Genomic DNA, 13718 nt, shown 5'->3' with positions numbered 1-13718 from the left:
TGGTACATCTAACTTGCAACCTCCCTTGATACGAACATGTAAATGTACAATCACCGGCAATAAAAATGGGACATCTAGATCCTGAAATACTTGCTTCCGTGCAAGGCGGTGTGTTGCCTAACTCTAGGGCGGTGGTAGAACTTGCCATTCAAAATTTGCTATGAAAGTCCCCTTTTTGCCGTATAGTTAGGTAACACTCTTACGTCTTGCAGGAAAGCGAGCATTTCAGGATCTAGATGTCCCATATTTATTGCTGATGATTGTACATTTACATTCTCAAGAATTGAAAAAGACAAATTGTTCTGCAGTGTTTTATTTTCATAATCTGAATATATGTCTTTATTTCTAGATGGTGAGTTTGTTGTGATGGAAGGGGTCTCATTAAAATTATGAAGTTTCAGAATTATGATAAAAAGCCGTTACAGAAAATACGAAACGACTTTCTAAACCCGTTTCAGAGGATACTGTTATTGTGTGAAGGCAAATTATATAACACTATTTATTTGTTATAATTTATATATTAGGGGAAAACTTACTTTTTTCTTTCTTGAGTTCTGCGATTACTTCCGTGACCGCTAGCGCCAGCGCCGCGTATGTCCACACTGGGAATATTATCGAAGACCTCATCGTCACTCACATTCACACGCACAATAATAATAAAACTTTAAACACACAAAAGCGTCAAGAGTTTCGAACAATCACAACCACAATTAGTCAATAATGGAATGCTAGGCAAAAAGAGATCAGGTGAAACAAGGCAATCTTCGGTCGTTGGAATCTTTAGTGAGAAAAACAATTGAGCACTGGCAACTCTGCCGTTATAAACTTTGTCCGGCGTCATATTCTTTCCTTAGTCCAGTGGATTAGCAGGACGACGCCGGTCGCGTCAGGTCCGTCGGGACGCCGTCGGTGTTCGAACACTGGACGTCACAGTCGGCGCTGCGAGGTGAAACTGGCGCGTCGCTGCGGGATCCTTCGAAACAGCTGGTTGTCACGTGACGTCGACACGCTTCCATCATTGTCTTCCCGCCGAAATCTTCCCCCGGTGCCGAGCTGATGTCCTGCTGCAACCAGCTTGCATACGAGACGCTGAAACACACAACATTCCTGCGTTAACACCACAACTCTACAAACTGCAGTAAAAGAGTGAGGCTGAAAAAAAAAACTAAAAAAAGGTGTTCGAGGCTCAGGCAAGGTAAGGGGCGTTAAACATTGGAAGGGGGAGGGGCAAGGCACTGGAATGCTGCCTCAGGGACAGCGGTAAGAGGCCATAATCGTTGCCACCTCAAGGGTATAGCTCTGGTCAGTGTTGCTAGTCGGCCAGTCGGAAAACTATCACTGCAACCCGTACAATAACAATACGTAAACGCAGGATTTTCTTTTCGGGAGGGGCTGGAATTGTAAATTTGGATAGTACATAGCTGTTTCTATCTACACAATAATATTTTCGTATATTTAAAACTTTCCACTCTCAAAATTGGCAATCGGGGGTCATTTTACGCCAATTTTGCTGCGGAAAGTGCAAGTCGAGCCTGCTCCAATATTCCGTGCAACAGACGAACATTTCACATTAGTATTCACATGAAACATATGTTTCTTTCACGTGTGGTACGTGGCTTAGGTTTTAACAGTGTAGCCACGTGATAACGTACACTTGCACGAGTCTTGGTTGTTTCCTGCTCCAATTTGGTCATTTTGCGTCGCTTTTCTAAGTTCATCCCGACGACGAAGATGTTTGGAAGAAATAGATTATGAATATCCGCTTTTCGGCCTGTAACTCCACCCCGTACATTATCGGCTTTTAGAGTCTACCTGGACCTCCTGGACCTACTATATCTTTGTCATTTTTCCCCGTTGCTTGTCCAAACCGACAGATGGCAGTAGTTATTGTTTTCCGACTTTCATGTTTTTCAATTACTTATTCTTCACATAGAAACGAAAAGGTATAAATTTACAATACCGGAAGTATCTCCAATTGCTTTCAAATTCGGCATACTCACTAATTTTGGCCTCGTAATCACGAATCTGCAGTTAAAACTTGGCGGTGACGTCTAAAAATTGCAAAATAACCTTGTCAATTACCGCTATGATTCTCCATACATCAACATGGAAACGATATGAAGACGTCTTCCTTTCCGCACAACGGTCTTGCTACCAACGTTGCTCAAGTGTTGTGCAATAAGTGAGAGCGTTGATTTTTCCTGTAAGAAAATGGCATCTTGCGTATAAGTGGAAAACATGTTTGCCCCACGAACCATTCACGGTTAGGTTAGGTTAGGCAAGCATAGTTAAAATTAAGGGTAATCATAAACATAGTTTTGAAACGCTAATCATTGCAAAAAATAGTTGTTTTCTTCATAAATCAAGGGTGTTTACTCCGTTCACGAAACCACTTTTTTCGACTTATTTTGCAATTTCTAGACGTGACCGCCAAATTTTAACTGAAGATTCGTGATTACGAGGCCAAAATTAGTGAGTATACCGAATTTGAAAGCAATTGAAGATACTTCCAGTATTGTAAATTCGCTCCAACGAAAAATATCATTAATAAAATCACGAAGCTGGTAAAAGAATTCATATATAATTTTCTGCCCAACCTATCTTATTAATTTCTAAGTATTGTAGAAAGATTTATGTATTTCGGCTCTCACAAACGAAGAAACACGTCTTGCAATGATTCGTGTCCTGAGAAAATCAATACTGTTCAAATGGTCATGTTTGTGTCCTTAGATAAGGGCTGCTTGAGGAATGCATTGCTACATGTTCGTGCTAACATTTAATAACTTTGCTATTATTGTCCGACAGTTTCTAGCAGGAGAAATGTTTACGACCGTTCGTTTAGAGCCAAAGGGCAAAGGAGACATCATGTGATACCTAAAAACAAAAACATTTTACCTAAAAAAGAAATATCTAAATCTGTATGCAACTTGTACTTCATAAACACTACTTTCGTCCTGACCATCAAAGTGTACGTGCAGTGACGAGAAAAGCGCGCCCTGGCAACACTGGAGCTGTTAATTTTTGCCCACGAAACATGGCCAAAACGTCGTGTGCCAAGATTTTCCCTCCTACGGCAGTAAAATCTTTACTGGTTATTAGATAATGGCACCTCGGAGGGAAAAACTCGAAAGGTAAGGGCATAAAGAAAGGGGGGAACAATAAATACGGTAAGAAAACAACAAATTAAGTATCGCCGTTCTTTTTTTCATGTAGCATATTCTCCTATGCCACTCTTCAGAGCACTTACATATCGATCTAAAAACTTTCTAATTTCCCGAACAGGTGAGAAGACATTACGCCACCTGAAACGCACAAAAAAGCCACGAGGAGAGATGAGAAATGGCAATTACTTGAAAATGTAAACAGTCTTACAATTATCGCTGTCTTGACTCTTTTACATGCTTCATTAACAGGTTCATGTGACAGCGTGGGAATAATTTTTCAGTGCGCTCTTCTGACGTCATCAAACACCCAAAATTTACTGCTCTGGTGATAAAATAAAACTTCCAATTTGTCTCTACAGTCCGTACATAATCATTACCTTGCTATCAGAGTAGACTTGGATGATTACTGTTGGTTTTATATCTTTATATATCCACGTAATGATTACACTCAACTCCTGATAGGACAGACTTCCCCTATGGGGCACTGATTAGCGACAATGTGAAGCTTCTGAGTTCGATCCCCATCTTGAACTGTACGGCCAAGAGGAACACTAAAGATGATGACCAAAAGGTATTTCTTGTTTACGTAATAATAATAATAATAATAATAAATAAAACCCGTTACATTATACACGTGGCGTTACCATCTTATAACAGGCTCTTTTTCAGACTAACAAAAAATTCAATTACCTTACCATTGTACGCCCAACCCTTGGCAAACCTCTTTGGCCACATTTTACAAATGATCTTTCATTTCAAACTCACTGGGAGTTTCAATATTTGTGTCGACCAGTCGTAACAACGTACGAGCTAGCTACTTTGAAATAAGTAGCGGACGTCCAAAGTGAGATTACCACAAAAGCCAAGCCGTCAAAAAACATTGCCGAAGTTGGCTAACAATACTTAGCACAGACTATAAAGGGAACTGGGACTTCATTTTATGGTGGGATCCTAACTACTATGTGCCTCCACCGGATTTCGAACCTTTACCCTTTGATTACGAGGCGTTGCACTACGCCATCAAGAAGGCCCTCAAAGACCCGCTTCGTACACTTTGGTTCTCAAAGCGCTGTAGTATCACCGATCAGTCATCATTATTACAACTAATAATTGAAAACTGTTAAATATCATTATATTTAGGGAACTGAGCTGAGACTGATCGAATTAGGTTATTTTAGAAGGCATTTCTACCACTTTTTGAATGGGTACCTAGGGGCAACCCTCAGGGATAAAGGCGACCGGAACGTGGTGCTGATCACATCACCTCCAACATGGCCAAGATCGATAGAATGTGTTGGGCCCTACCCCTTCATGTCATGGTGCAAAGTGCACGGAGAACTATACTTTTTCTACCACTTTTGGCTAATTGCAACGACGGGGATTAGTGATGGCATGATGAAATTGACGAAGGGACACTCACAATGAACATCCATGCTCAGGCTTGGATTTGAACCCGGGCCCTTGGCATCGTAGCGCGCTGTGCAAACCCCTTCGCCAAGAAGGCGGGCGAGACGTTCTGCGAAAAAATACCTGCAAACAAAGCTGACCAAACACCAAGAAGTACTGATTAATAATAAGTCAATGAAGCAAAAAGTAGTACAAAATTTGAAGAAACATCTTCGCACGTGCGCTCACTCAAGTTTGAAACGAGATTGTAATAGGCTGGCTTAGCTTTTCCCAGCTTAGAACCGGTTTGTATAATATTAGTATATAAAGTGCATTTTCTTATGCAGTGCCTTCACACAAGCATATTTCCTTCTACCTAGAGCTCAGAAATTGGCCTTTGGGTACGTTAAGGCCAAAGACAATGGAAGAATAGCCTATTGTCTTTCGTTACGGCAACAACAGAGGACTCAAGTGTATGCAATGGCTACCCGAGCATTTCCACGCAATGGCGCTTTTCCAAATCTCTGCTTAATCATCAGCAAAGTAGCAAGGGCTTCAACAACAGTCTGATGGTGTACTTTTCGTGTCCTACATAACGCCAACCCAACAGTCTTTCTCCGTTGTTCTTTCCGTAAGAAAGAAAGGATTTTTGTTGGGTCCCTGTCGATAGCATGCTGTGCTTCTCATTTCACCCCCGCCTTTTTTTTTCGACGAAAAGTGGCCAAACCTTCAGTTCGCCGGTGCCGCAAACGTCTTCAGACAGCGGCGCCGGTCCCTTGCAAGACACCTCCTCGGCGGGAACTTTCGCAAATTGAAGCCCGGCGGGTGGGCTCACCTCCCACCGCCCACCGACCACCGTAACAGCTCGTAAGCAAATTCCATTTCACCAGCCGACTAAGGTGTCGTGCAATTTATCATATGTTGGGCACGCTGTGCGAGGAACAAACATCGAAGGAACAAAATTGAAGAGCGCAGAATCTGCAAGAATAGTTTCCTCGCAGTAATTTCGGTTGCCGTGGTATAAAGCGCCATACAATAGAATAGATATGCGCTGGGCTGTCAATTGGTTGTATTTCTGTGAGAAACATATGCAATTTGCAAGAAGAAAGCTTAAACGAGTTGCAAAAAGTATTGCCCCGCCCCCCCCCCCTTTATTTGCTTGTAGTAATTCCATTTTTCCTGGCGACAGGTGGGCAGGCCATGTGGCATGAATGGGAGAGGAAAAAAGAGTTTACAGGATTCTTGTTGGGAAGAGACATGTAGGAAGGCCAATACGAAGATGGAGGGATAACGTTGAGATGGACATAAATGAAATCGGTAGGGATGGAAAAGAGTGCATAGATCTTACCCAGGAGAGGGACAGATGGAAGGCTTGTGTTGCTGCAGCCATAAATCTTCGGGTTTAAGAAGGCTAGAGTTAGTTAGTTAGCTGGCAGCCGTTTGTAGGTAATAAAACTAACATTTTTGATATTTGGGTGTGTCTTAAAAACACCCAAATATCAACCTCACTTCCTCGTAGTACTCCCTGGACTGCATTTGGCAGACTAACGAGGCATGGCGTCTGAATCATAGTCAGTATAAATTCTCTATGGGACAAGTGTTGTGTGCCGTTCATATGTGCTTGTGATTGTCCCTTCATTTACTTCATCTCATCTTATCACCTTAAATCATGATCTTCGCGAAGAAAAAAAGCACCGTCTACACCATTAAATTTAGTGCGATATGCCGCTCGTATCATGAAATGAACAAATTCTTTAAGGATTCCATGCTGTTATTATGCTCCTTGCAAACAAGTTGTATGTAGAAGAGAACTGCGACGCTACTAAGTGAGGTGGGTATACTGTACACTCCTGTTCAGATAAAGTAGCACACATTTAAACTGTCCAACCTTACAACATGGGCCACTTTATGTGAACAGGAGTGTATATAAGCTTCCATGCTCAGGCTCTGTACCAATTCTTGCCGCAGCGACAGAGGTATAACTAGGAGGAGAAAACTGGAAGGTGCGTTCAAGATTGCATTATTCAGGAGACATTGCATACAAGACTTATGGGAAAGGACCAATTGATTTGCAGTCCTCTGAATACCCAGCATGTTTCTGGAGTAGCTAGGCATTTGCTTTCAACTTCTTGCTACACAAATACAGCTATTAACCAAAGAAGGAGTGTCCACCTAAAGGTCAGAAGTGAAACCGCTGGCGGCGCCTGAAAAAATCTCCTTCTTGGTCAACGCCTACATAGGGGGCGCCTGACCATGTGACCCGTTTGCGGTCGGTTGTGGTTCGGCTCTTCCTGCGACGCACGTGGCGTCTCGCGAGTTCTATCGGCAGCAAATTGACAACTTTCGTAAGCAGAGGTAAAGTTTCCTCTGTGCGATGCATCGTGTCATGAGATGCTGGACAAGTCTCATACCAGTTTTACGCAGGGACACTGTCGAAAAACATTTACGTTTCTTTAAATTTTGTGTCGTTCGTCCGGCACTTTTAGCTAAACGTCACGGTAACGATGTAACTGATGAAGGGACACTCCCAGAGCTTTGGTATCGAAACCGGAAGACGATCTGACACCGAGACGAAAACACGAGATCGACAATGGAATTTCGAGAATGAGACGCAACTGCGTCGTGTCTTTTGTCTCGAAACATATTTTCAAACTTCAATGTAAAGAATCTATTCCCTCGAATCTCTGTTCCACGTACAGTGGGATCCATGAGTATTACCCTGCAAAGTTGTCCATGACTATTTTCATTAATTTTTCTCTTACATCCTGTGTGTTTTTAAGCAATGGATTTTTATGTATGCTGGTTCAGAAGTTGTAAACAGCTTGTTTTGAGTTTTCTTTTAATTCTTGAAGCTCTTATTGGATCAAATAAGATGTACGAACATGGTGATGGACAATTTGCACGGTAATACTCATGGATCCCACTGTACAAGTTGTGAATGGATCATGTTCAACTTGACGTCATCAGGCGGATCCCATTTTGGAAGAAACGCCAAAAAGTCCGGCCAATAGACTCGCGGGTGTTACACAAATTGTATGAGAAGCTTTCTTATACATCGAGAAAATTTACTATATTATACAATCCTTATATCATATCTTGAATCACTTCGGCAAAGATCATACACACAATAGTTACTCGGCATTCAACACAAGATGAGATCAGTTTGCCGGGAAAATGGCGGCGGACGTGATTTCGCGCAAATTGTCCATCACCACGTTCGTGCACTTTATTTGACCCAATAAGAATTAAAAGAAAGCTCAAAACAAGCTGTTGACAACTTCTGCACCAGCTTACATAAAATCCATCGCTTAAAAACACATAGGATGCGAGTGAAAAATTAAAGTCGTGGACAATTTACACGGTAATGCTCATGGATCCCAATGTACGTATTTGATGTTAGATTGAACTAAAATTATTCTAAAGTTTGGCCTAAACATTACTTGGCCACCTTACATGGTCGAATTTCTCGTTGTTCTTAAACTGCGCTTGTACATTTTCTTGAATATATCCGCTTCACCATGTTTCAAGTGTAACTAAAGTTCTTCTCCAACGAATGTTGATCTCATGAGCAACGGAATGACCATAAACACAAAAATAACGCCTCCTCGGTGGATGCCAGTACAGGAGGAAATCACGGGGCGTGAAAAGGTGCATAAAATCGCCGGTCCCGAGAGAACAAAGCAGCAAGGAATGAAAATAAAACAAGCGCCGAAGAAAGGCAGAGAGAGAGAGCCTTGTGAAGGTTCTGGCAAGGTCTTCTGGAGATCATAAGCCTTCCAGTTCGTTACCGAGCTGGAATGAGAAAAGATGCGGACGGGGAAGGGGGGGGGGATGTTTCACAGGGCAGTTTCTTCTGGAAGGGGGAGGGGGAGAGGAATCACGCTGCTGGGGGGAAATTCCTGGTTATGGACTTGGGGGTGGTTGCACAGGCGAGGATGATGAGCAGGTATAAGCAGCGAGGGGTTACAAGATAAGCAGATAGCTGCATGCGCCGTGGTTGGCTGGAGCCTTTCCACTGGCATTGTTGCTACCCGCTGTACCTTTTTCATCGTAAGCAATACAACATGTATTTGTTTTGTTTGTATGTATTTTCTACCTTTTTATGTTAACATCGAACACAGTGGAATAATTATTCCTTGGGCAGTCACAAGAGAGTTCTTACCGTTAGGTTAACCTCCTAGTTCCCCACATCTACTGCATTACAACCGACCTTACCGTCTATTTCCATTATATTCGAGTACCAGCCTCTATGGCGTAGTGGCTAGCGTACTTTTAAACTTGGATCTTTCTTCATTAGCTTATTTGTGCAGAAAATGAACTTTATTAATTTCACAATATAATTAGTAACAGTAACTTAGCAATTGTTAGTTGTTGGCAAATAATTTGCACTCATCTTTTATTTGTCTTAATTTTTGTTATTCACCCTCGCTTTTTCGACAGTTTTGGGCTAATCGCGACGATGAGGATGAATGACGACGATATGATGAAACTGGTGAAGGGACACTCACGAAGAACACCAATTCCGGGATTCGAATCTGGAACTCCTGAGTCGTAGCACGCAGTTAACCACTCCGTATCGGAGGTCGACGAACTAATTTTCCAATAAGCGATTTATTATCCAGTCTCAGTTACTAAATTTATTATTGATAGTCGTGCATTCGTATCCTGAGTAATGCATGGATGTTCTTGTTTTTGTTCTTTTGTTTCATCAGTTCATTGTTGAGATCAACCTAAAGAAACAGGAAAGCGACATGAAATAAACAACAAAAAATCTGTTTCTTCGTCTAGATACGTTTCTTCAGTGCAAAATTCCCGAACTTTATTTCAACATGAAGGTCATGTTTCGGGTAACATTTAAGGTTTCTAGCCGGGAAATAAAAGCTGGAATATTGGAATCCCCCCCCCCCAAACATTCCACGCCGTCGGAGATGGAAACACTGCTACCGAAGACTCGTGCACGTCGCCACAGGGCGAAGGAAGGGAGGGAAGAAATCTCACGTCTGGCTACATAGGTGAGAGGACCAGACGCCCCCTCACGGATAAAACCGGGCACGATTCTTGCTTCATGATGATTTGGGAGAGAGCATCATGGGAACAAAAAAAATCCTCCAAGAGAAGCTGCTAGCAGGGTACGCATTCCTTGGAATACTTCTGCTTCTTCCAGCCCAGGCACATCTCGGAAGAATGGCCTCTCAAACATTTTGCTACCACGGGGTTCACAATGCAACTGACAAAACGCTCACGAGAGTGCGCTGATGTGCAAAACTCAAACTTAGCACAAAATCAAACCTCTTGCAAATAGTAACTACAGTATTATCACACGACGCTGGTGGTGTTTAAGCCACTGAAAGTTTTAAACGTGAACGCAAAAGCACAGACTACTGCCGTGGCAAAACTGTGCAAGGAATTCAATTGTCCTGTACCACGCAACGCATTGGTTGTTGTAAAATAAAAAATATGGCCACTCGCGTGTGGTGGGACCTGAACACAGTCAATCTAAGGCGTAAAGAATACAATACAATGCAATGAACAATAATATCGTCAATATGGTACTACTCGTAGTGAGCGACTAATTGCAACACACACACACAGTACATAATCTTCGAACTTCCAGGAACGATAGTAATCTGTGCATATTTTGGTTTCGGGAGTTTCATTACCATCAGAGTACGTAGTAAGAAGAACCTATTCTTATACTTTTTTTCAATTCCAGTCATTAAAATAAACAGACTAAGGGAATATAGGGAATTGCTTGTGCCACAAATATCAAAGACATTTCGAGGTCAACTGAGGATTGTAAGAAACAAATTATTGCTGCCACACACATAAGCATGAAATGCTTTAGATTTTGTGCCGATTAGTTACGCTGAAAAGATTGACATGTCAAAATAATTTGTTATGTACTTTCTCCATTTTCAGTTGTAGGTTCCAATTCTTCTGGATATTCTTTAACGTCTTGTATGATAGTCCCGGATGATTATAGTACAGTGGGATGTACAACTATTGCACGGCAAATTGAACACGACAATTTTCATTAAATTTTCTCTGGCAACCTACGTGTTTTAAGGATTCGAATTTTACGAATGCTGGAGTAGAGGTTGTCAACAGATTGTTTGGGTTTTTGTTTCAATTCTTGCAGCTCTGATTTCGCAAAACGAACAGTCTACACATGGTAATGGACAATTTGCTTGGTAATACTTATGCATCCCACTGTACGAAGGCCCATGGCTAATTCAGGCCTTCCCTCAACATATAAGTTTAGTTACAACTACTTTTAGGCAGTTATCAGATGCTTAACTTAAGTATCTTTAAAAAAATATTTTTACTAGATTTCAAATGTCCACTCTTTTACCTGCGTGGCTCTTTCGAAAGCAATTTTTTCAAGTGATGGTGAGGGTTGTAGTCCCCAAGACCAATCAATCTAAGTCCGGACCTGCATATATTAATATAGTACATCCTTCAAATAGGCAACACCATCCCAAACGAAGCATTCGCCATTTGACAGCCAACTAGAAAAGTACAACTCGTAACAGATGCTCGACCGTGAAATTAGAGAAATGCGTAAGGGGTGGGGGGGGGGGAAGAGGGGGCTGTAGGGTTGGTTAGCAGAATACAATTTCTGAAGTTCAATCTCCCTGGACCGAAACTAACCACCAAAGCGTCGCAAACTTTGATTTACGAGTCCGTACCGTCAAGGGGGAAGTCGGAAAAAGTGCCCATTGCCGTTAGGGCAGGGCAGCTCATTAAAAGAAGAAAAAAAAACTTTCAGCAGTACTTTTATAGTTTGACAGCAGGAGGAGGCAAAAGATTATCGATTTTCGGCATGGAGAACGGTAGAGACATGATTTTTTTTAAAACAAAAATCCAACGACTGTCTGAAACAATAGAAAGCGATGGTGACTTCAACCAATTACCTTAGTATTCCAACCCTCCCAAAATATTCAAATTGAATCGTGCTTTCCAGTGAAGTGGCGAGGTCGGGTGGAAAGAGGAAACAAATTAAGTGTAAAAAAGGAATCAAAAAACAAAATAACTTCACCACCAATAATAATTGGATGGGAGGGGAGGTGCAAAACTTTGTCCCCCGGACCAATTACCATTAAGGAACGTAGCCGTTGTGAAGGTGATGTAGCAAGCACCACGCCCCTGAAGCCCCAGTACGCATCGATTAGAAGAGCCGCTTAGGGGAAACTTCTTACTTGAGATCATCGAGCCCGGGTCCTCTGTATGGATGGATTCCTAAGAACTGGATAACCGTGGATAGGGGAAACGCTGAGAAATTAAAATAAACAAGGACTTTTTTCAGGGTGGAGCTTACTATTTCGGGGCACAGGTCGGATAACATTTGAAGCCTTCCCTGCTACCACAATTCAAAACATAGGGAGTTGGTCGCTTGGTCGGCCATTTTGCACCCTTCTAGGAATACGAGGAAAATCATTTTACCTTAAAGTTAAAATGGGCGGGGTGAGGGGGGTAAGAGTCCCTTTAGAAAGATTAAGAGTTCGAGGTTGTAAAGGGCATTAAAGAGGCAGGGATACATTAAGAATATTCTCGCAGGCAATGGAAGAGACCTGCTCTTCTCAAAAAGCTAAAAACATTTGTTAAAACACCGTCACCATCTCCTAGCATGGATCATAAATCGCTGGGAAGGTTAAAAAACTCTGAGGAAAGTAACATAGCCTCGAAAAGATTTCTTACGTGAAATAACACACGAAATGTCTAATACTTACTTGGTTTCAAAGAAATTAGATTATAAACAAAAACATCCTTGCGATCTTGAAATAACGCCTTGTTCGGTATGCAACACGTCAAGACGCACGACGAAACGGGTTGCCTACAGTCGAAGGAACTATCGTTCGGAAACTCTTGCATCCGGCTGTACGCGAAATGACTCCACGCGGCGAAAACACCTGAGCGAAGAAACTGCACAACCTGTTTGTTAATACGACGTGAAACTTCTTCAGCACAAACACAATAGGACAATATATTTCCACTTGCTTCCTTCTGGCCTTGACTTTATCTGTCTGAGGGGGAGGGGAGAGGGAAAAAGGCCATTGCCAACGTCCCCTCGGTGACCGGGTTCGATAACCTCCTCGTTCGCGATTTATAGCTAAGGAACGGCAAGAAAAGCATTCCGCTTATATGCAAGCGTATTGTTTCCACGATAGAAAGTTGCCGCCGTCCATTCCTTACGCAGACAACTCGCCCGCCCAGCACCGACACTCGTGTCTCTGGTTGCGTAATTGTTTCGGACAATGCTTCGTAAATAATCGGAGCGACGATCGATAAGGATGATGATGATTAGAATCGACGTAGGAGCGAACGCTGGTTCAATTTACGACGCGCTGTTCAAGAAATGGAGGAGGGCGTTGGCGATGAGGTTACTTGCACCCAGAGGCGTCCAGTGAACGCGTGCGTCAATTGTGGGAAAAAGGACAGCTTGCTCTGCGACGACATTCATGAGCATTTCTACATTCTAATTTCTTCATATAGGAGGAGTATTTATTTTACACGAGAGCGCTGAACTAAGCTTATATTAAATTTCTTGGATCTGAAGTGACGCATGCTTCAATTGTGGGAAAAGAATTATTACTTTCTTTGACTTCAGATCCAAGAAATGTAATATAAGGTTAGTTGAGCGCTCTCTTGTAAAATAAATACTTCTCCTATATGAAGAAATTAGAATGTAGAAATACTCATGAATGCCGTCGCAGAGCAAGCTGTCCTTTTCCCCACAATTGCATGCGTTCACGAGACGCCTGTGCTCTGCTTGCACCTATCTCTACCGGCTTCCCAGTTGTCCTTACGATGCTGTGTCAGCAACGAATTTTCTGGTGCCACAGTAAACCAAGCACGCAACTACAGTCCGGCTGACTTGGCCGAAACCATGGAGAGAGGAGCGCATGCGCCAACTGGACTTGTTCAATGTCAAAATTGGGGTGACGGCATAAATCACAGACTGAAAACGATGAGCTTTTGTTTGAATCCGTGCATAGAAGCCTGGGACTAGAAATATGGCGGAGATGCACATTAGAGCTTGTCAAGTTTTCATTTTAGTTAATAAATTATTTATACTCACTTGTGGAGTGTAATATGTACATTTACTATGTACTTCTTAGTAAACTTAAAAATTACAATCTTGTGTGATGCAATGACACACATTCTTTA

General features: G+C 42.2%; 1 protein-coding gene across 6 annotated transcripts in view; it reads right to left on the bottom strand.

The window, feature by feature from the left end:
* The window catches only part of Egfr (epidermal growth factor receptor), a 330748-nt gene that overhangs the window by 68306 nt on the left and 248724 nt on the right, over positions 1 to 13718 (bottom strand). For 4 of the 6 annotated variants that reach the window (XM_083121982.1, XM_083121981.1, XM_083121986.1 and 1 more), the window contains exon 2: positions 537 to 1089. The exons of the other annotated variants lie outside the window; for them this stretch is intronic. In XM_083121982.1, coding sequence (XP_082978108.1) covers positions 537 to 627 — 91 coding nt within the window. In that variant the 5' untranslated portion in view covers positions 628 to 1089. The remainder of the gene's footprint in view (positions 1 to 536; positions 1090 to 13718) is intronic. 6 annotated transcript variants of the gene reach the window in all.

The sequence above is a fragment of the Lepisma saccharinum genome, chromosome 5 (assembly GCF_977018435.1).
Source record: "Lepisma saccharinum chromosome 5, izLepSacc3.1, whole genome shotgun sequence".
NCBI classification, from domain to species: domain Eukaryota; kingdom Metazoa; phylum Arthropoda; class Insecta; order Zygentoma; family Lepismatidae; genus Lepisma; species Lepisma saccharinum.
The sequence above is the reverse complement of the archived record's forward strand: the minus strand, read 5'-3'. Positions and strand labels throughout refer to the sequence as shown.